Here is a 23,438-nt window from a genome sequence, read left to right on the forward strand (position 1 = left end):
ATATATTCAAAATAATACTTGAGATTCTCTCATTTCTATATACCTATTAAGAGCACATTTGATATTATAATAATAATTATTTTTTAATTAGAAATTTATTAAAATAATATATATTTTTATTTTTTTAAAATTTATTTTTAATAATATAGTATATCAAAATAATATGAAAGTACAATAAAATTGAAGCAAAGAAAAATTATATATATATATATTTTTTAAAATATTTTTTAAAATACAAAAACAAACTGGCTTTAAAAGAATTAAAAATTAAAATAAATTATTTATTTTTTTGTTAATTTAAATTTTTTTAAATAAAATATTAAATATATTAAATTACAAATAAATTATTAATTTAATAAAGATATATAAAAAAATAACAAAGATAATACGCACATATATTAGTGTAAATATGTTGCTAAATAATTTTAGCTATATTTAAGATCACCTAAAAAGAAAAAAATGTCAGTTTTCATATCAATAGACCAAAATCTTTATTTATAAATATCTAATAATGAGACTTAATAAAGTTTATAAATAATTAAATTAGATGAGATGTAATTAATATTATGAGTAAAATAATAACAAAATCACTTTATAATCAATGGAATGACATGGTTTGTGGAATGCATCAAACATGAATGGAATTAGAATTTTATAAATGAAGGAGCCAATAACAAATATACCATGATTCATTTATGAATAAAATAAATAAATAATAGTTATAAAAACATAGAATAATATGAAATGTTTTTTTAGATGGAAAAGATGCATATTGTTTTGTTTTTTCTTTCAAACATCTTAAACAAAACAAGAGTATTATTAACAATTATATAAAAATATTTATTTCGGATATTTAAAAATATAAAATATAATCTTAAACGATAAAAGAAACTCCTAAATATTTGTTGATACCAGATAATTTGCAATATCGGACGGGAACTTAACAAGTATGCACAGCCCCACCTGCCATGACAATTTTCTTTTTCTGGAAATAAAATAAAACAAGAAATTAATTAGAAAAAAAAGAAAGAAAGAAAGAAAGAAAGGAAAAACGGAACCTGCTCTTGTTGGGTAGGTGGTGCCAAGTCGAACGCTCTCCCTCTCCCTCCCTCTCTCCCTCTCTCTCTCTCGCTCCATTCCTTTCTCTCTCGCTCTAGATTCACTCATCCAATCCCTGATCCGATCTGTAAGTTAGTACATCTCATTCTCCTTCCTTTTATTTCCAATGCGTTCGATTCAATCCCCAGATTCCTAATTTTTTTTTATTGTATTTTATGTTTTGATCTTAAGTTATACTTCTCTAATTACAGAGAGATCTCTCTGATTTTGGCCTTTTAGATATTTTTAGTTTTTGGATCTCGGTGTTTTGATTAAATCACAGCTCGAATTTTGGGTGTGAAATAGGGAAAATTTTAGGGCTAAATTGGTCTTGAAAATTTTTGTAGATCGTTAGGGTTAGATCAGTGGTATTTTAGATGGCTACGAATCCTCCATTTAACGTGATGGAGGATCAGACGGATGAGGATTTCTTTGATAAGTTAGTTGATGATGATTTTGGGCCCCCTGATTTGGATTCGGGCCCTAAGTTCACAGAGGGAAGTGATTCTGATGAGGCGAAAGCCTTTGCCAATCTCAGTATTGAGGATACAAAAGGTGGGTTCGAAGGGAAGGTTGAAAATGATGGTGCAGGATTGGATGGTGTGAAGGCGGAGGAGAGCAATGCGTTGGAGTCAGGGAATTCGTTGGGCTCGTCTGATGGGGTGATTGAGTCAAATAATGATGGGATTGGATCGGAGGTTGTGCCTGAGACTACTGTTTGTCAAAGCAGTGGATCATTGAAATCAGGGGTTAAGGAAGTGGGGTGGGGTTCGTTTTACGCAGATTCTGCGGACAATGGGAATCATGGGTTTGGTTCGTCCTCTGATTTTTTTAATGATTTTGGAGGTGGTTCAGAAGATTTTCCTGCAAATATAGTTCAAAGTGCTAGTAATGTAGAGAATAGGGGTGGTGGAGGTTTGGATAATTCGGTCAGTTATGAGCAATATCAAGATGGTTCACAAGTTTATGGAGGGTCGGTGATGGAGAGTGTGAATGGACAGGACTTGAGTAGCAGTCAGTATTGGGAAAACATGTATCCTGGATGGAAGCATGATGCAAACACTGGGCAGTGGTATCAAGTGGATGCTTTTGATGCAACAGCAAGCATGCAAGGGAGTGTTGATGGTGCTTTGGGGGTTGAATGTGTGGCTGCTTCGGCCTCATTCTCTGATGGGAAAGCAGAAGTTAATTATTTGCAGCAGACTTCACAGTCTGTGGTGGGAACCGTGGCTGAGACAAGTACAACCGAGAGTGTGTCTAGCTGGAATCAGGTTTCCGTAGGGAATAATAATGGTTACCCTGAACATATGGTTTTTGACCCACAATATCCTGGTTGGTATTACGATACAATGGTGGGAGAATGGCGCTCATTGGACAGTTACACACCATCTGCACAATCAACAACTGTTCAAACTAATGATCAGCAGAATCAAAATGGATTCGCATTTAGCAATCCTTATTCCCCAAATAGTAGTAGCATGAATGCTGAGTACGGACAAGCTGAGAAGTATGGCTATCAGGGCTATAATAGCCAAGGCCTACATGGCAGCGGGGGTGAGTCTTATGGTAGCTACAATCAACAGGGTTTGAATATGTGGCAACCTCAGACTGCTGCCAAGACAGATACTATTTCGAATTTTGGTGGAAACCAGCAATTAGAGAATTTATATGGTTCAAATGTGTCCATGAACAACCATGTGGATCAGCAGAATGCTTTTAATTATTCGGGGACAGTTCCATCATATGACAAAGCAAGTCAAGGTTATGCTGAGGCTAACGGATTTGTTGGGTCACAAAGTTTTGTACATGGCGGGAACTTCAGTCAGAAGAGTAATCAGGAAACTGTAAAACAGAATGAACAAGCAATCTGTTCAAATGATTACTTTAGCAGTCAGAAACAAGCAAGTGTTCCCCATCAATCATTTCAGAGCAACCAGCAGTTTTCTTATGCTCCCAACACTGGGAGATCATCTGCTGGGCGTCCTCCACATGCACTGGTTACTTTTGGATTTGGTGGGAAGCTCATAGTAATGAAAGATAGCAGTTCTCTTAGGAAAACATCCTTCAGCAGCCAGGTGAGGCTCTGAAATGCTCTCTTTCATAGTTCTTTTTCTCATTTTTTTGCTTCACATTATGGGCGTTTCTCTTAACTGATAATTTGGTAGCCAGAAGTCTTGGTGAGAACGAGAATTAAAAAGTGCTTGGGATTTTGTGTCAGTTCTCTCATAAATTAAAAGAAACTAATTTTTTTTTTTTAAATTTCTTGAATGCTGGTTATATTCATGGGCTAAAAATGTGTACTTATTTCATGTGAAGGATCATGTAGGAGGCTCAATCTCAGTTATGAATTTGATGGAGATTATTTTAGGAAGTAGTGATAATGCTTCAAGTGTTGGAGGGGGCACTTGCAGTTATTTTCATGCTCTCTGCCAACAGTCCTTTCCAGGTCCTTTGGTGGGTGGAAATGTTGGAAATAAAGAATTGAATAAGTGGATTGATGAGAGAATTGCACACTCTGAATCACTTGGTGTAAATCATAGAAAAGGCGAAGTATTGAGGTTGCTTCTTGCTTTACTGAAAATAGCTTGTCAGCATTATGGAAAACTTCGATCTCCATTTGGAACTGACAATTTATTGAAGGTAAATTACAAATTTCTTTTTTCAATGTTTATCTATACATATACATACATACATATATATATATATATATATATATGTATAAATCACTCTGTATCTGTTACTTTTCTTTTAATTTGACCCTTGCAGATTTATGCTCTTTGTCACCCATTTGGATTTGTATGAGCTAATTCGATTCCTTTAACAAAGCAAGTACTTGTATGCATTTGTTGTTTGTTCTGTGACGAGTTAGTAAGAAAAAAACACTTTTGCAATGTATCTTTAGTTTGATAGGTTAGTCTTTGTAAACATAAGGCTATGAAATGCCTCTCCCTCTCTCCAACCAAAAAGCCAGAAATAAAATTATCTCCTCTTGGATTCCCTGCTTTTCATGCTCTTGTTTGATGTTTCTCTAAAAGATGTTTGAAATGTCTCAAAATGGAAGACTGTTTCAAGCCCATTGGGAGTTGATTTACCTTGCTTATTTCAGAGAGACTTGGCCGGACATAATTGAAAGGGCATGCTGCATGGGGTATCTAATTTTCTAAACTAGAAAAGAGTAGGTGGTCTGGCCCACGTATGACAGCACATGGGCTACCGGAAGCATTTAAGCAACCTGCATTTGGTGTCACTATAATCCAATTAATGATGCAACAAGTTTGTTGTGGGTTTATTTTCCTTCTCTTGATGAAGTTCCTAATATTTACTTTCTTGATATTTGATGTTACATCATTGAGTTTCACATCATCTCCTTACACTGTTATTTATATGATAAAATGGGTCCTTAATATTGTTGCCTTGCAATCATATCTGAATAGCCACATATAGAAATGACTAACCTGGCATTTTGAATATCATTTGTATTTTTGTAGGAGAGCGATGCTCCGGAATCAGCAGTTGCAAAACTCTTTGCATCTGCCAAGAAGAATAGCACACACTTCAGTGAGTATGGTGCCCTTGACCACTGCTTACAGAATATGCCCTCTCAAGGACAAATTAGGGTATCTCATATACTACTTTGCTATTTCTCACTATTGTATTGACATTTTATGTCTTGTAAAAGATTCTGATGTATGTTCTAGGCAACTGCTTCTGAGGTACAACATCTTCTGGTTTCTGGTAGAAAAAAAGAGGCTTTACAATGTGCACAAGAAGGCCAGTTGTGGGGACCAGCACTTGTTCTTGCGTCACAGCTTGGTGATCAGGTTTTTCGTCTATGTTACTCTGATGCCTTTGATTTTATTCAGATAATTTTGTGTACAAGGAAGATTTTCAGATATTTACTCGCTTCTCTCTCTCTCTCTGTTTGCATGTTTTTGGGGTTGGGTTGATACAGTACTATGTTGATACTGTCAAGCTAATGGCACTTCACCAGCTGGTAGCTGGTTCTCCTTTGCGAACATTATGTTTGCTAATAGCAGGGCAACCAGCTGAGGTATTTTCCACAGATTCTAATGTACATGGTGGCTTTCCTGGTGATTTGAGTATCCCTCAACAACCTGTCCAGGTGAGATAGTGATGCATGAATTGTCCTACTATATTAAGGGCTGAATGCCTGTGCTATGTTGTGGATTCTTTCGGTTAAAATCACATATTTTGCTATAAAAAACTTGAGAGGATATTTTGTAGTGATGGAGAACCTTTGAGAATGAAGCCAAAGAGAAGAGAATTGTGTTTTGGATTTTGTTGATAACACTACTGACCGGCTATATCAACTCTGTTGTTTCCACATAATGGGTATATTGTTAGCTCTCAAGACATAGAATAACTAAGCTTTCTCCTCAGTCCTGCTCACAAGGATACTGAATGCTTATAGGCTTTGATGTAGCTGTCATGTCGCTGCCATCTTTTCAATTTGTAAAAAAATTGCTTGTAATTTACTTTTGCCATTTTTATTTCCTATCAAAAGCTGAAATTTCTAACCAATTTTTATTGGTGTATAATTTTATATATGCTTTGCTATCAATTGCAGTTTGGGGCAAACAGAATGCTTGATGACTGGGAAGAGAATTTGGCTGTAATAACTGCAAACAGAACAAAAGATGATGAGCTCGTGCTCATGCATCTTGGAGATTGCCTATGGAAGGATAGAAGTGAGGTATCTATTTTCTTTGGTCCTTTGTTTGGTGCCTTCTATTGAAAATCCTGTATCCTGAACCTGACATGAGAGTGATTACTCAGATTACTGCTGCACACATCTGCTATTTAATAGCGGATGCAAACTTTGAGTCATATTCAGACACTGCAAGGCTATGCCTAATTGGAGCAGATCACTGGAAGCATCCCCGAACATATGCTAATCCAGAGGCTATTCAGGTGCTCTGTTCTTTTGTTCAACCCTTACCCGCGATTACTTATGATTTATTTACGGTAGCTTATTATGGGATGGTTGCTTCCAATGCAAACGAACAACTTGTTCTGCACTTCTAGGCTGGATAGATAGGTTTTGGTTAATTATACAAATCATTGATCAGAATCCAATCTTTATGAGCAAAATTGAGAATGGTGACATTTTGGAATGTTTCTTGCGGTTTCAAACTCAACTTTTCTCTCTCGTATGATTTCACACACCGACTCTCCTTCAATGGAATCTGACTTGATTAATTTAATGGGATGTATTGACAGAGAACTGAGTTGTATGAATACTCAAAGGTGCTTGGTAACTCCCAGTTTATCCTGCTACCGTTTCAGCCATATAAGCTCATCTATGCATACATGCTGGCTGAAGTGGGCAAAGTCTCTGATTCACTTAAGTAAGGGGATGACAATTTTGAAGTAGGTGCGTTATATAATTTGTCCTTCAGTTATCTGAATCTGGTGAATTTATTTAGGTATTGTCAGGCTGTTTTAAAATCCCTAAAAACTGGTCGAGCTCCTGAAGTAGAAACATGGAAGGTTTTAGTATTATCCCTTGAGGAAAGGATTAGAGCCCATCAGCAGGTAATAATTTATCATGAACTCTACTTTTTTTTTTTTTTTTTTTGCTTTTCTGTATTCTGACCATGATCAAATATTCTATTTTTCAGGGTGGATTCACCACAAATTTGGCTCCAGGAAAGATAGTTGGCAAGTTGCTCAACTTTTTTGATAGCACTGCACATCGTGTTGTTGGGGGCCTGCCACCACCCGCACCATCAGCATCACAAGGAAGTGTGCCAGATAGCCATCACCAACTGGTGGCTCCCAGAGTATCAGGTAGTCAGTCAACAATGACCATGTCATCGCTAATATCTTCTGCTTCAACAGAGCCCATAAGTGAATGGGCAGCTGATGGCAATAAAATGACAATGCATAATAGAAGTGTTTCAGAGCCAGACTTTGGTAGAAGTCCAAGACAGGTGTGTTATTTTCTGCAAGTTGAAATACTAGACTTAAATTGCTTGATGTTCATGTTAATTATATCACGTCTTCTTACTGGCTTGTGGTAGGATCAGGCTGATTCATCTACACAAGGAACTACTTCCAGCACACAAAGTAAGGCATCAGCTTCAGTGGGGTCATCTCGGTTTGGTCGTTTTGGTTTTGGATCACAGCTTTTGCAGAAAACTGTAGGGCTAGTCTTAAGGCCTCGCTCGGATAAACAGGTAGATTGATTTTCATATGTGATTTCTGTTGACTTTGTCAGGGAGAAACTATGGACAATCTCCTGGTACTCTTGTTAACCATCATTTGTATTGTGACTGAAGGCTAAATTGGGTGATAAGAACAAATTTTATTATGATGAAAAGCTCAAGAGATGGGTGGAGGAAGGTGTTGAACCCGCAGCTGAAGCAGCAGCCTTGGCACCCCCTCCAACAACTCTAGGCTTCCAGAATGGAGGCTCTGACTACAACTTGAAATCCGCTTTGAAGAATGAAGTGTATCTGACTGATGGGAACTCAACGTTTAAGAGTCCCACTTCAACAGACCATCCTTCAGGGATTCCGCCTATTCCAGCCAGTTCAAATCAATTCTCGGCTCGTGGGCGCATCGGTGTACGGGCAAGGTAATTTTGAAGCCTTCTTTTTTTCTTCTCTAAATAATGAATATCGTGAAAGTTAGGATGCTTGTCAATAGAATTTTTGATGAATAGATGAAGTTAAGGTAAATTTTTGTTTTATTTTACCAAGAATCTGTTGGTACGGGGGAAGAGTGGATTAGGGAAAAAACACACGAAGGTTCTATCATATTGTTGTGGAATGCCCAGCAATATGGCTAATTCTTGTTATCCAGTTGGAACTCCAATGTACATTGAGTTCCTAAATCCTAATCTTGTCATCCAATTGAAATGGGTGGCTAAATTGATATAATAAGCTTTGAAGAAGATTTACTTGTCCAGGTTAAGGACTTTTGTTCCATTTTTTTGAAGTGATTTAATTAATACAAACTAATATCAATCATGGGTGTTTAATAGGTATGTTGACACCTTTAACCAAGGTGGTGGAAAACCAGCAAATCTGTTCCAGTCCCCGTCTGTTCCATCTGTCAAACCTGCTGTTGCTTCAAATGCGAAGTTTTTTGTTCCCGCACCCGCACCCGCACCCTCACCCTCACCCTCACCCTCACCCGCACCATCATTAGAATATTCTATGGAAGCTATAGCAGAAAACATACAAGAAGACAGTGCAACCAATGAAAAACCTTCTACATTCAATAAGGAGAATGATTATCCACAGCCTTCCACGTCTTCATCAGCAATGGCTATGCAAAGATTTCCAAGCATGGATAACATTACGAGAAAGGGGGATATGATAAATGGGAAAGACATGGTTTCATCCAACTCACGACGAACAGCTTCATGGAGTGGGAGCTTCAGTGATTCATTTAGTCCTCCTACGGCGATGGAATCCAAATCTCCAGGGGAGGCTTTGGGCATGACCCCTTCATCATTTATGCCTAGCAACCAATCCATGATGCGAATGCCAAGTAGTAGCAGTTTTGGAGATGAACTTCATGAGGTGGAACTTTAATTTGAGCAATGGAGATGTACATACCAAGTTTTGTTCCTTGTGGTCGATGCAATACCTGGACGGGCTCCATCCAGCACATCCTGGAAGATGCTCAGCGGTGCTGCATCAGAATCGGGTCATGGAGAAGCAAAACATGTTTTCTATCAAAATTTCCACAATCCCCCCCCCCCTTCCTCTAAATGTATGTTCAAATGCAGATGGCGAATGTATTACTGTAATCTTAAGCCTAGATTTTGTTTGAATGTCACAGGAGTTGCCACCATCAGAGGTTTGAGGAGCTGGTTTTTTAACCATAAATCAAAGAAACCCTGCGTTGGCACCATTGTACAGTTAGTTCATTTGTTCATTTATTGGGAAGAGGAAATGTCCGTTGGAAGTAGCTAGTAGAAATCCCCTCGGGCTCAGAGGTCCTTTCCAGGGGAAACATAGTGTACTCATTTTCCAAAAAAAGAAAACAAGAGAAAAATAAAACGTCTTTTATGTTCAATTGTATGCCAATGTATGCTTTCAGAAGTTGAATTATTGGTTGAGGGCTGCTTTTGGCCAAAATGGGCTAAGAATTCAAGTTGCATGTGCGAATGAACTGTTTTTTTTTTTTAATCTTGTAACATTTTATGTCAAAAGGTAAGACATCCATTCAACAATCAGGTTGAGATGAGCAGGAACAGAACGAAAACAAAGAAGAAAGCGAAGGTTGTTCTAGTCTCGGACTGGGATAAGGAAGGAAATTAACACCGTACTAAAAAAAATGAAGAAGTAGAAAGAATCAGGGTCAATTGAGTTGGATTCCTCTCTAGATTTGATGAATTTAGGCGGGCATGGATTCTCTCACCTCACCTTCCAAAAATCCGTTGTTATTTCCGCGCATTTTTGACGCTTCGTTTGTTCTTTCTTCAGCAGCAACATTTCCCTCATCAGCCTGTAATGTGCCCCCATGGACAGAATCACCCATCAGTTGATTCAATTCCACTGAGGCTTTGAGTTTGTTATGGAGCTTGAAATTGTCTCCATCTCCGTTGTTGAGCCCTAATTTTGAGAGCTTTCCTAAGATAGTTTGATGGATGCTTAGAATTTGTTTGACGAAATGCCTCAAACAATCTGTGTTCATGAAATATCTTGATTTTTGAGTATTATGGATGGAATTATTATTGTAATTATGAATTATGTACAATAATTTTGTTATTTTGAGGCTTTAGCGCACATATAAAATTCAGAAAAGTAAAAACACTGTCAAATCTTTTTTTTTTTTATTATCCCAAAGATATAAGAACAAAATCACTTAAGTAAATATTTTACAATCTTTCCAAATGTGTTTTGAATTAAATTAATATTTACTTACCAATAGCTATTTATTATTTAGTCTTGTAATTAAAAAGATTATTTACTTTTTTTCTTTGAGTTTTTAGATTTAAATGACAAAAAACTATTAAGACTTCAAAATTTATCAAATCAATATAAAAAATACGTTCTTAAAATATTATTTTTTTATTGATCCATAATTCAAAAGCACACTTATAATTAAATGAAATTATACCGAAATTCATTTTTACCACAAATTTAGAATGGAGATATTTTGGGAGAAGAAAATTGAAATGGAAAACATAAATTAAGAAAAGATAAAAGCAAAAAAAAAAAAAATCCACGGCGAAGGAGTAGTGCTGTCACAAACTCACAAGAGAGACATTGAATCGCTGTCGCTCTCTCACTCTCTCAAGCTCAAGCACAAGCACAAGCACAAGCACAACTCCCTCAAAGACTAAGAAAGAAGAAGAAGAAAAGCTTGGTGTATCAGCTGAGAGAGAGGTGGGGGCAGAGATTATTAGTTGAATCATGGCGGACCTACACGACGACTTAGAACAACTCCTTGACAGTAATCTCTCTCTTTCTCTAAAACCCATGTCTTCATTTTCTCTATAAAAAATCTGACAATTCTTTTTATATATATTTCAATCTCTTTACAGGTGCTGTTGATGATTTCCAGACTCTCAACCTTGCTCCTGCTTCTCAAAGGTCTGTCCCAACATTTTTTAATTTTTTTTTAATCTTTGGTAATAGATATTGGTGATCTGTGAAAATTATGGCTTAATTTATAGAAGTGGAGATGGTAATGAAGAGAACAGAAAGCAGAAAGAGGAAGAGAAAGGGACCTGTCTTCCTTCATTGCCAGCTGGTGTTCAAGGGTTGGGAATGGGATTGCCTGACTTAAAAAGCAAGAAAAAAGGAAAAAAAAAGGTTTCTAAAGAATCCCATGTTGAGGAGGCTCTTGATAAGCTTAGAGAACAGACTAGGGAGGCTGTTAAAGGATTGGAGTCTGTCACAGCTGCTTCTAAGCCTGATGATTCTACCAAGGATGCATTTACGGATGATTGGGTTAAGCAGTTTGAGGAGCTTGCTGGTTCTCAGGTATATCATTTTGCCTTTTTGACATCATTTTGCCTTTTCTCTTTGTTTCCTTTCAATTGTGTTTTTCTATGGTTTATGACTTATTGTTGAGATTTAGGGTGGTTAGAACCGAGGAAGGCTTTTTTTGTTGATTTACATGACATAACTTATTCCTCGTTCCTGTCAGGAGGATAACTTTTAGTTCACTTTCTAGTTTTAGGTTCGATAATTGTGGTTATGAATATTGGTGAGATTTTGTTTGGTAATTGGGGATTGATTTAGTGCATTCTGTCTTAAGTTTTGGGTCACGGGGTTTACAAATTCGATCACTTGCTTAAAAATAGCTATATTGCCTGACTCGTTCATAATGGTAAAGAGCTTGTAGGAAATTTAGATGCCAATTTTTTCTGCTATCCTTCCTATTAAAATAGTTTAGTTTGGTTGTGTTGTGGTTTCATATATTTGAAAATAGTTGATCATCACTCAGGTAGGGCTCCCTTGCTTGATTCTGTACTTGTAAAGCTGTTTCTGTATGCGGATAGGAAAACCTTGCTCTACTGAAGGAATTAAAGGACGTTTCTGTCAAAAGCTTGTGGTAATTTACTTGCAGTAAGTTTGATGTTACTAGGCTTAGTCATTGCATGTTGGGTGATGCTCTTTTGGCGTAGCCTATAGATGTTATTATTGACCTTCGCGAAAAGTGACAAACACAGGGTGCACAAGTTCTGTAGAATGCAGAATCTGTCAAGGAACACTAGGCATTCTTGTGACACAATTAGTAGTTAGACTGACTTGCATCTTTACCCTTAATCGCTTCTCTGGATGCTTCCCAAATTATACACCACATTGGCTCATTTTGGTGAAAGGCACTAAACATGTAGATATTTCTATTGTTGCTTGATTTCTCATGACAAGCATCTTAGATAGGCCTAGAAATGGATGGAAAGCTCTGATTTGCTATTCAAGTTTGGACCAGGTTATGTGTATCTTGTAAATTACTTATTGCAGTATTATTTTGCTATACTTATCGATCTAGGATCTTCTCTCAAAATATTGACTTATATTTTATACATATCAATAAACAAGTGAAATTCATATGCCTTATGCGCCTTTCTGTGTTTCATATTGAATGTGGTGTAGTTAAGCACAATGCTGGTTGAGCTCTGCATTATAATAGGCTAATTGCCTCAATCCATGATTTGGAATTGTTTGAGATGTAAAAAGATTAGTTACTGAAGGTATTTTTCTTTCTTAAAGGTAATGTTGACCTCTTAAACACTATTAGGTATGAGGCAAATATTATTCAACTATGGAGCAATGTCTTGGGGGCCTTTTCATTTCACATGACAAGGTTCATGGCAGAACTGGAATTCAGTGTAATGTTTGCGGCAATACCAACATTGAGCTTTATGCCTCAGTAGCATGAGCATCCGTCAATGGCCTGCTTCACTTGCTAAGAATACTTTGAGATGCCTTTTTTTGAAAACCAAAGTAGGTTTACTTTTTGGAGTCATATCAGTTTGACATGTTACTCTGAGGAAGAGATTAGGCAAGGTCTGTTGGTTTTACATGTTTGAAATGTAAGTGGAAACTAATTTGGCACCCCAAGCTTTAGGTGGCTCTTCTGCATGGTTACCTTTTCTCTCTCTGGATATCCACTGCCCATCAGTCTTTTTACTGTTCCTTTTCTTCCCCGTGATGAAAATTGTGGATTTGGGCCATAGAGCATTTGAAACTGTAACGTTGTTCATTTGTCTTATGCAAACATGCTTCCTCTCCTATAGATGGCGTGTGCGCTTCATTTTGTAGGTTATAACTTGTTATATTTTTTTTCCTTTTAATTTCTTCTCCAGGACATGGAATCTATTGTGGAGACCATGATGCAACAGCTTTTATCTAAGGAGATTCTTTATGAACCCATGAAAGAAATTGGAGAAAGATATCCAAAGTGGTTGGAAGAACACAAAGCCAGTCTGAACAAAGAAGACCATGAGCGTTACTCACATCAATATGAACTCATAAAAGATCTTAATGATGTCTACGACAGTGATCCTAGTAACTATAACAAGATATTTGATCTCATGCAGAAAATGCAAGAATGTGGCCAACCACCCAATGATATTGTCCAAGAGCTTGCTCCTGATATCGACTTTGCTAATCTCGGCCAAATGTAAGTTAACTATCATATGTAATTTTTGGCATTCTTGGATGACTATCTCTGCTTTTCATCTTTTAAACCTCTTCGAACCTTGGATCAAGTGCCAAAGGGTGGGGTTGGAATGGGATTTTAGGTCTAGTCCTGTCTCGCTAAGGAAAAAATAGGAAGCAAGAGTCCTTGATTTTTCACTGGAAAATTATCTGGCTCAAAGTTTAAAGAAAAAAAATCTGATAGCTGACCAACATCCTTGTGTTGCAGATCTCCAGAGATGCTCGAGGCCCAGGGGAATTGTTGCATAATGTGAAGCCATTCCTTTCCTCTTGTTTCCCATTTTCACTTGCTGTTTCCCTCTATCAGACAGGTAGTTCTCTTGATATGTTTCTGCAAAATAAAAATAGCTTGGTGAAATTTTAAGGATTTTCAATTTTTGTAACAATTAGAAGTGTTCAATTACCAGGGCTTTTGATCCATTTTGAACTTGTAAGTTGTATCTGATTTGAGGGTTTCTTGGAAATTGGAACCTAGATTTATGGAAAGGGGGCTTTTGAAGCAAATTCAACAACAAATTGCTTGGTGCTTCTTTGAAACAACCCTGTGTATAAACAACATTGATATTATTGGTGAACTAATTGAAAATGATCTTTAGTATCACTTGCGCTTTTCAGACTCCAATTCTAAGATTATGCCGGGGAAGGTACTGTCTTTGAAACCTTGTTTCTCATTTCTTTTTCTGTGTGTTTACAAAACCTCGTTATCAGAATGCTTTGTTACTTGGGGGGACTAAATTTACTCACAGTTTGGTCACTTCAGATTCTTTGAATATGTGAGCTGAGTTGACTCGCATATAGGTCAATCGAATTTAATCGATCCAAGTCAAACCAAAATCGTAAGGGTGCAGCTTACTGTTTGAGATGAACACAAAAAACAGGCATTACCTCAAAGTTGGTTAACCATATTTGAAGAGCCTTTGAACGGAGTAAAATCTCTTTCCTATGTCAAAGCAAATGGAAAGTGGCGTTGGAAGGTTTTGGATTTTATTCCAGGGTGATTAATAGAAGATGGCTCCTACAGAGGACCTTTTAGGTGTTTTAAAGTTCGTTCATGGAGGTTTAGTGTTATGTAAGCGTAAACATAATCATGTTATCTCCTCCAGGGAGGAGGGGACGGGGGCTTTCTTACCACATCCTCTGCCTGTTTGAAGGGGGAGATGCTTCTCATTAACCAAAAAAAAAAAAAAAAAAACTAAAGGGTTTTTTACTCTATTCAGATAGTGTTAGTTTTTTTTTTTCCTTCCAGTTTTTCAACATTGATGTTATTAAAAATTAAGTTTTATATTTTATTTTAATTTATTTTTATATGTAGATATCATAATCATGATTTGGTATGCAAATTTACATGTTAAAAAAAATTAATCTTGTCCTTTAAATTTTTATTAAAAAATCTTTTCTTAAATATTTATTTTGATTCAAACTGTAATTTTACCGGTCATTCAAGTTGTTTTTGAACTAATCAAGATAATTAAAATCACGTTACAACAAATCAATTCTTACATTAATTTAATTTTTTTAGTAGAAAAAACATTAACAACATCTAAATATTTTTTTATATTTTTTTATATTAAAAAAAAAAAAACAATTTAACTCATAACGGTAGCATAGACCAATAATTAACCACTAACCAATTGGTAGCGAAAACACCTCCATTTATATTATTATAACAATTACACAACAAACTAAAGCGTAAGGGTTTGTTTAAATAATGAAATACTGTTCACACACTCACGATATATTATGGACTGGAGTTGTGTTCTTTTAATTTTTTTTCACTTTGGTCTCTTAACTTTATTTTTTGATTGTGTCCTTTAATTGTGAAATTAGCATCCAATTACTTCAAATTTATTGGCTAGGGATAAAATTAAAGATAGAGGACCAACTTAGAAAAGGCATAAAAAAATGGAAGGTGTATTTAAAGTTGTCGTAAAAAACACACTTTGATCCCTCAATTTATAAAATTAGATCTTTTATGTTCATTATGTTTTTCTAAATTCAATTTTGATACTCCACTTCATTTTTATTATTTTTAAATTTTTGGTTTTTAAAAGATAGAAATTTTCATCGAATTCCAGTATAGAAAGAGAGTCATTATTTTCACACATTTCGGCCACCAAATTAATTGATATCAGTGTCTATGGGTTTCATTTGTTAAAAGAAGTTGGATGATGATTGTTTTAAACCTCAATATTACCTAAAAAACTAGATCAAGTCAAGGAAAAAAAATTTAACCGGATTTGATTTCATGTTTTGGGGTTGTTTTTGGAGTTTCATGGTTAGTTTTCTATGTGATGTGAGGGTGTTTATGAGATTTTTATCTTGTTAAAATATATTAAAAAAGAGGATGTTTTGGGAAAAAATATATCTGTTTTTTTATTTTCCAACCACCACAATGTGGCTGAATTCTGGATAGATAAGCAACATATCATCTGATTTATTTATTTTAAAAATAAAAAAATGGACGACACTTCTTAAAAATATTAAAAATAATATAAAGCTTAGGAGTGTGGACCTAAGCTCTTTTATGAGACTTTTGTTTTTGCAATTTTTTATTTAGGTGTAATATAAGTTTAATAAAAAAAAATTATTAGACTTGGTTAAGTTCTTGATGCGGACAGGGGATTAGACGAGCTATAACACAACATTTGAAATTTTTTTTTAATGCATTCTCTCATATTTTTTTTTTTATATAAATATAATTTAACCCTTTGTTATAATTTAACCTTTTTTATTTAACTTAAAATATAAAACAATACAATTTCATCATTTTTTCTCACTAACCTTAAAAAACCTATGACTAATTATGATCATGTTTTGACCTAAATTCTAAATTATGCTTGTTAATTAAAGTTCAACAATCAACCAACCACCGCGAGATTGAAGACTTCCTCTTCACCAACAACCCTCTCCTTTTTTCCCCATCATCAAGGTCTTCCTCTTCACCGTAAGTTTTTCTGTTTATTATGTCTATTGAGTCTAAATGTTAATGATGCTTTAGCACAACAAGTCATGGTGTTTCATGACATTTGACTCTGTATGCTACCAAATTCATGGACCTGGTTCGGTCATCATACCATTTATACATGGAAAATACCAAATTAATTAGGTTCCATTTATTTGGAATGGATCATATGGCTGCGTTGACTGAGAACTCGATCCTTCGCTCTTATTCCCACGACATGAACAACGTAGAAACGCATAACGGATTGAAAGTCACATGCCTTTTCCAACTATTAAGGAAAATTAACTTTAAAAAGAAGCATAAACAAGATTAGATCCCATATTTTATTGGATAAAAGGTCCAAGAAAGAACATGCTGAAAAATTAGAATAAAAAAGAATCACATGTATTCAATGTCATCTTCAAGTAGTAGTGGTAGAGGGCACCCACCTCTTACCATATATATTCCAGGCATGGAGTATCTCTACCTCATCTGTATATTCATGCTCTGATCCCAATTAATAGAACAGTGTCAAGGACCCCACTTGCTTGGAAACCCATTTTGTTCGAACGTTGGGGGTAAACCAGAAAGAAAGCATCTTCAATTAGGGCATGGGACAAGAAAAATATCCAAATTCTTCTTTTTTTGATAAAAACTGGTTCTAAGCAGCCAGAAAGTCGCTGGTGATGATCGATTTTGATTGTTGGCTTGGATCCCAGCTAAAACCAAAAGATGCTTTCTTTCTCTTTTGGGTTTTTGTTAAGTGGGGCAACGTTGGATGGCAGACAACTCGGGTCTGACACGATGTGACTGCTGAAATTGGAATTACCGTTCAGGGTGGGACGACGACGACGTTGTTGTTGTTGTAATGGAGGCTCTGTTGGGTTCCGGTGATAAACCTCTGTCACCGGTTAGGTTACGTGAATCGGATTTGTACGAGGGGAGGGGATCTCACTGATCCTATTGAGTAGACAAGAGTGAATCACAGCCGTCGACCAAAAAAAATCTTTCGCAATAGCCAAGCCTTAAAAGTAGAAGATTAATTTGGATAGGATCAAGATACAGATAAAAGCCCTGAGGGATAGCTGTCAAAGATTTGTGGGGCCTCTTATGAATTAAAACAAAAAAAATACCTCAATGTATTCATGAAGGGGCTGTTTAGTATATTTCGGGTTTTTCTTTTCTTTTTTTCTTTTCTGACATTTGAAATTTTTTTTTGGTTGCATATATGATTTTTTGCTTTTTTTTTTTTTTTTTTCCATAAACTTGGGTTGCTAGGTTAGTGTTTGGTTAATGTTTTATGATAAAAGTGAATGAGATAAAAATATTGTTTGGTTAAAAAAATAATAATATAAAAATAAATTTTTTTCTATTATACTTTTGGAATTAATTCTAATACTTTTAAAACATGATATACAAAGGAGACAAGCCTTAAAAAAAATATTTTTTATTCCTAAAAATATTATTATAAAAAACCTTTAATTCTAAAATTATTTAATTAAGACTTGTAATGATAAAAATAGTTATTATCATAATTTTTAAAACTCAACTCGAGGGTTGATCAAAGACAAAAGCCTCAGGTCACCGGTCCAGGCTGGAGTCATGGGTCGGGTTGATTCAAGTTAATGTAAAAATAAAAATGCTTATTATCATAATTTTAAACCTGATTCGAGAGTCAACCCTTGGCAAGGCTTGAGTTATAAGTGGGGTTGATTTTGACCCGAGTTAATGTAAGAAAAAAAATGATTATTATTATAATTTTAAAACCTGATCTAGAAGTCGACTTGAGTAAGGCTTGAGTCATGTTCCAAGAGGGTCAATCCAGGTTAATTTAGATCAACATATAATTATTATTAAAGTTTAAAAACTTGATTTGGGGGTCAACTTAGGATAAGACGTGAGTATAGATCAAGCAGATCAATTCGAGTTGACCTGAATCATTGTAATGATAAAAATTATTATTATAATTTTAAAAATCTAATTTGGAGACCGACCATGAAAAAATCTAAATTACAGATTGAAAGGGTCTATACGAGTTAACTAAAAGCTGCCTAGGAGACACTCATGTTACCAAACATAATTTTGTCTCATCTCTCTCTCTTTTTTTTTTTTTAACTTTATCTTTACTGAAACCCTCGGAAGCTCCAAACTAGGTCCCTCTCGTGTGAAACCCCAAACTCAACATTCGGTCATTGCCTAACTTCTAGGGGTGTTCAAAAAAATCAAAAAATCGAGTAAATTGATAAAAAAATTAACCGAAAAAACTGAACCGAAAAATAAAACCGATTAAACTAATTAGATTATGTAGGAAAAACCCCAGTTCGGTTCGGTTTTCGGTTTTGCAGCGCAAAAACCGGATGAACCGGACCGATTAAAAAAAAGGGGTCCCTGCGCCCTAGTATAAAAGAAAATGTTGCTGCCCACGCCGCGCCCCTCTTTTCTCTTCTCTTCAGTCTTCACTTTACTCTCTGCTAACCCTAAACAGTAAAGTAAACACTTTCAAATTTCAATTTCAATTGTCAAACTCCTCTCACTCTCAGGCTCTTGGTGAATCACAAATCAATGTTTTCTTAGTCTCCACTGGTCCAAAACACGCTGTGTTTCCATCAGACCGGTGTTTCCTCTCAACCTCTCAAAACCAGTGAAGCAGTGACGATGAGTTTTTTTTTTTTTTGGTTTTCTAATTAAACCAGGCGGATCCTCTTTTATTATTCTAAATAGTGTATATATTCTAAGTTTTGTTTTCTTTTCTCCAGTTTAATCAACAAATTGGCCACTGCTAGTGCTAGGATCAGCCCTTAATCTCAGTCTCCACTGGATCAACCGATCAACACAGTCGACGCTTCCTCAGCCTCTCAAACCAGTGAGTTTTTTTTATTTCACAGCTACCCTCTTCTTGCTTCTTAGCTGGTAATCTATTTCTTTTCTAAAAAATATCCTAACTTTGTTGAATTGAAACATGGGTTATTGTTTCTTAAACTGATTTGCTTTTGATTTTGGGACTTCTGTTTAGAGTACGCATAAGACCATTGTTTTGTATTTTTTTGTATATGATTCCTTCAGAATGATTATATATGAAATACCCATCAAGATCTTGCCTAAACTCAGCAGACATCTTGGCAAAATCCGATTCGTAAGTGGCTATTCCATTTCAATTTGCAAACGAAGTTATTTGTCCCTGGCAGCGACCAATTAATTAACTGAATTTATTGGATGGTGGAAAAAAGGAAGCTAGCTGGGATTGTTATACTACTATATTATAATATTTTATTTTAGGTTTGGGATTAAAAATAAGCATAGATTAAATTTCTCTTGTTAATGCATGGAATAAATTGTATTTACTATTTTTTTTTAGTTTGTTTTTGTATAAATAAACATATTTACTATGATCTTCACCTTGATAAATATCCATCCCTTAAAAAAAAAAAAAGAAGTAAAATAACCATAACTTGGAACTTCATATGGGACATTAAATTCAAGCAATGCTTAAACTTATTTGTGGTAACAAGTTTTATCAATATTTTTGCTGCATTCTGAAAAATTGGAATTGATATTGTGAAAAATATTGCATGTTGTTGATGTAGCTTGTTGCTGTGTTTTTTTGTTGCTTTGTTGGTTGATTGCTAAAAATAAAAATAAACCAAACTATTGTTGCTGTTTTGGTTATGTTGTTGTTGTTGTGTTAATTTTGCAATTTAGTTTGCTGTTTTGTAAATGTAATTTCAATATTTGCTACTATAAACTTGTGTTGATTTTGTTGTTGTTGCTATGTTGATTCTGTTGCTGCTGTTGTGTTGATTCTGTTGAATCGTTGATGTTGTTGCTGACTTGCTGTGTTGATTTTGTTGTTGTTGTAATATATGTTTTATTTTAATTTTTAAACATGATTTTAATCTTTATGTTTATTAAGTGCTGAAAATGAAATGTGCAAGTGATTTGTTTCATTTGATAATTACAGGTGGAAAACCTTCAAAATCAAAATGCTTTATTCACCAGCACTACCCTAACATCAACCAATGCCCCAGCTTCAAACACTCTCCCAACATCAGCTACTGTAGGATCCACCACGGATAATACAGGTAAACAACTTCAAGTCCTTGCAACTAAGAAAAGAAATGTTAATGATAAGAAAAAAATCACAAATTTAGGATCATTTTAGAAAACTTGATGGTGATCCTAAAATCCCTAGAGCTGAATGTAATTATTGTGGAAAGGATTATGCATGTCATACTATTATTAATGGGACAAGTAATATGTGGGATCATTTGAAAGTATGCAAAAAGTTTCCTTTTGTGGTTGATAAGAAGCAAAAAATTTTGGTATTAGAACCTAATAAAGTAGGGGGTGAATTAGGAGATCAAAGTGTGGGAACTCTTAAGGCAATAGGTTATGATTATGATGAAAACAGAAAGGCACTAGTGAAATTAGTTATAATTGATGAGTTGCCTTTTAATTTTGTGGAGGGTAAGGGATTTAGATTATATTCTAAAACCTTACAGCCTAGATTTGACATTCCTTCTCGTTTCACTGTTATGAGAGATTGTTTGAAACTTTATGTTGAAGAGAAGGAAAGATTAAAAAGAGCTCTTAAGGGTCAACGATTATGCTTAACAACAAATACATGGACATCAATCCAAAACATTAACTATATGTCCTTAACGGCTCATTGGATTGATAATGAATGGAATTTGCATAAAAGAATTTTGAATTTTTGTCAAGTTTCCAATCATATGGGTGAGACAATTGGTCAAGTTATTGAGAATTGTTTATTAGATTGGGGGATTGATAAACTTTTAACTGTTACAATAGACAATGCAAGCTTTAATAGTGTTACTATTTCATATTTGAAGAATGTGATGAAAGATTGGCCAACTAATATATTGTTAAATGAACATTTGGCATGTTAGATGTTGTGCAACACATTACCTCATTTATGTGATGGTTTGAAAGAGATGAATGTTTTAGTTGTTAAGATTCGAAATGCAATTAGGTTTGTGAGATCTTCACCCTCTAGGCTATTTGCATTTAAAAAGTGTGCAGAAAAGTTGCATATAGAGTGTAAGAAATCATTGTGTTTGGATGTTGCAACTCGATGGAATTCAACTTATCTTATATTAGAAGCTGCTGAAAAGTTTGAAAAGGTGTTTGCGAGGTTAAGTCAAAGTGAACCTAGATATATGAGTTACTTTTTGGAGGTTGATTCAAAGGGGAATAAAAAAAACATGGGGCCACCTAGTTTGGAGGATTGGGAAAATGCTAGAACTTTGATGAAGTTTTTAAAGATCTTTTACATGGTTACATTGAAATTTTCTGGCTCATTGCATGTTACATCAAATTCTTTCTTCAATGAATTGATTTACATGCATACAAACTTGTTGCAATTGTGTAAAAGTAGAGATAATCTTTTGAATGGAATGACGATGAACATGATGAGTAAGTTTGAGAAGTATTGGGGTTATGGAGCAAATCAGAATTTTTTATTGTATGTGGCTAATGTTTTGGATCCACGTCTTAAGTTGAAATATATGAAATTTTGTTTTGGTGATTTGTATGATTATGACAAAGCACAATTGCTAACAAAAAAAGTGAGAGATAATTTGGTGAGCTTGTATGAGTTTTATTTGAAAGTCAATAAAGTGGTGGATGACAATAGGCATAAACAAGATGATAATGATGCTATTGATGACATGGAGGTAGATGTTAACACTTTAGCTCGGTTCAAAAGGCACTTACAAGAGGAAGATAGTGTGGAAAATAGAAATGATGTTGAGAGGTATTTGGGTGATGGTTATGAGGATCCTAATGATGATAAATTAGATATTTTGGGTTGGTGGAAGATTAATGCTTCAAAATATAAGATACTTTCGAAAGTTGCACAACATGTTCTTGCTATTCCTATATCCACAGTGGCTTCTGAATCAACTTTCAGCACAGGTGGTCGTATACTTGACCAATTTTGAAGTTCTCTATCTCCAGCAACAGTTCAAGCACTTATTTCTTGTCAAAATTGGTTGCATCATGGTCCAATTTCAACTGATAATGCAACCTTGATGAATGGTTTTGAGACCTACGAAAACCTTGAATCGGGTAATGTTTCTTAAAAACTTACACCTTTTATTTTATTATTTATTAATTAACACATTTTTATTCTAACATGTTTAATATTTTATTTTGCAGAATTTGATGGAAAGTTGCATTTAGCAACGGATGATAATTAGTTCACAAATTGTGATGCATTAATTGAAAACATATGGTATAAATTTTTTTTATTTTTATTTTTATATCTTCTAATTTAATTTACCATGTTATAATTCTAGATTATGAATTTCAGGAATCAAAGTGCAATGCTCTTGAAGTGCTTTTTTATTAAGACGATGTGCACATGAAGATTTATTTTTTGTGGCTTGGAGTGTTTTATGATAATGTTATTTGTTGTTTTTTTGTTAAGCCCTTTGAAGGCAATAGTTTGTATTTTATAATTTGAATTTTAACTTATTGGTGTGTGATTGTGAGTGTGTGTTGGTGTGTGATTGTTAGTGTGTGTTTATTTATTTAAACTTTTCGGAAGTAGAAAAATATTAGTAAGTTAAAAAATATATTGAACACAAGATTGTCACTAATAATTTCATATAAATGAATATTCAATGGCCAAAAAAATTAATAAACATAAGATTGACAATAATAATTTAATACATTTGAATATTTAGGGGTAAAAAAATTAAATATATTTGGAATCTTCAAAGAAAATGAGACAATAGCAACAATAATAGTAAGCCCAGCGGAAAGCCATTAGAAAGCCCATTAAAAAGCTTAAAAAAAGCCTAGAAAATGTATATAGGTTTGTCCAGTTTTTTGGATAAAAAACCGGACCGGAACCGGCCGGTTCCGGTTCGGTTTCGGGTCTTTTTTTTCCCGGTTTGGTTGTTTTTTTGGAGTAAAAACTGAATCGAATCGAAAATAATCACTCCTTTGTGCCCCAACTAACTCCTTGTGCCCCATCCCGACTCTTAGGTGACCTGACAATGTACATCTCAAGCTATGTTTAGTGATCCATGCAAATTCGATTTAGCTTCTAAATTATAAGCTAATAATGTAACAATCAATTTTGAGTACTCCTTTTCTTTCTACAAAAGTTTTTAAAATTTGTTACTAAGTTTGTATTGTTTTGAATATAAGAATGTAAAATAAACGAGTTTTTATATTTTGCTTTTTTTAAAATAAAAAAAAAAAGGAAAAGAAAAATG

At 34.8% G+C, this 23,438-nt stretch overlaps 2 protein-coding genes across 3 annotated transcripts; both read left to right on the forward strand.

Moving 5' to 3' along the window:
• Positions 1-1,014: 1,014 nt before the first annotated feature.
• Positions 1,015-9,150, forward strand: LOC118039166 (protein transport protein SEC16A homolog). 2 transcript variants are annotated; one of them, XM_035045778.2, is made up of 13 exons: positions 1,015-3,173; positions 3,415-3,738; positions 4,587-4,715; positions 4,797-4,919; positions 5,051-5,221; positions 5,687-5,812; positions 5,896-6,030; positions 6,340-6,467; positions 6,546-6,654; positions 6,741-7,052; positions 7,143-7,298; positions 7,401-7,699; positions 8,108-9,150. In XM_035045778.2, the coding sequence occupies exons 1-13, from the start codon at positions 1,476-1,478 to the stop codon at positions 8,661-8,663; spliced, it is 4,266 nt and encodes a 1,421-aa protein (XP_034901669.1). In that variant the 5' UTR covers positions 1,015-1,475; the 3' UTR covers positions 8,664-9,150. The 2 variants fall into 2 exon arrangements, with proteins under 2 accessions (XP_034901669.1, XP_034901670.1); XM_035045779.2 differs by having other exon boundaries at positions 7,149-7,298.
• Positions 9,151-10,274: 1,124 nt separating this feature from the next.
• LOC118039168 (peroxisome biogenesis protein 19-2) lies at positions 10,275-13,854 on the forward strand. The gene is made up of 5 exons (XM_035045780.2): positions 10,275-10,533; positions 10,625-10,673; positions 10,757-11,066; positions 12,899-13,215; positions 13,462-13,854. The coding sequence occupies exons 1-5, from the start codon at positions 10,494-10,496 to the stop codon at positions 13,505-13,507; spliced, it is 762 nt and encodes a 253-aa protein (XP_034901671.1). The 5' UTR covers positions 10,275-10,493; the 3' UTR covers positions 13,508-13,854.
• Positions 13,855-23,438: the final 9,584 nt, after the last annotated feature.

Source organism: Populus alba, chromosome 1 (assembly GCF_005239225.2).
Source record: "Populus alba chromosome 1, ASM523922v2, whole genome shotgun sequence".
Lineage (NCBI taxonomy): Eukaryota > Viridiplantae > Streptophyta > Magnoliopsida > Malpighiales > Salicaceae > Populus > Populus alba.

Bases quoted from the DNA above. Each gene is read 5' to 3' on its own strand.
- LOC118039166 (XM_035045778.2), top strand. From the start codon at position 1,476: ATGGCTACGAATCCTCCATTTAACGTGATGGAGGATCAGACGGATGAG. The intron at 3,739-4,586 runs GTAAATTACAAA...GTATTTTTGTAG, and splicing joins GAACTGACAATTTATTGAAG to GAGAGCGATGCTCCGGAATC. The intron at 6,031-6,339 runs GTGCTCTGTTCT...ATGTATTGACAG, and splicing joins CTAATCCAGAGGCTATTCAG to AGAACTGAGTTGTATGAATA.
- LOC118039168 (XM_035045780.2), top strand. From the start codon at position 10,494: ATGGCGGACCTACACGACGACTTAGAACAACTCCTTGACA. The intron at 10,674-10,756 runs GTCTGTCCCAAC...CTTAATTTATAG, and splicing joins CTTGCTCCTGCTTCTCAAAG to AAGTGGAGATGGTAATGAAG. The intron at 13,216-13,461 runs GTAAGTTAACTA...CTTGTGTTGCAG, and splicing joins TTTGCTAATCTCGGCCAAAT to ATCTCCAGAGATGCTCGAGG.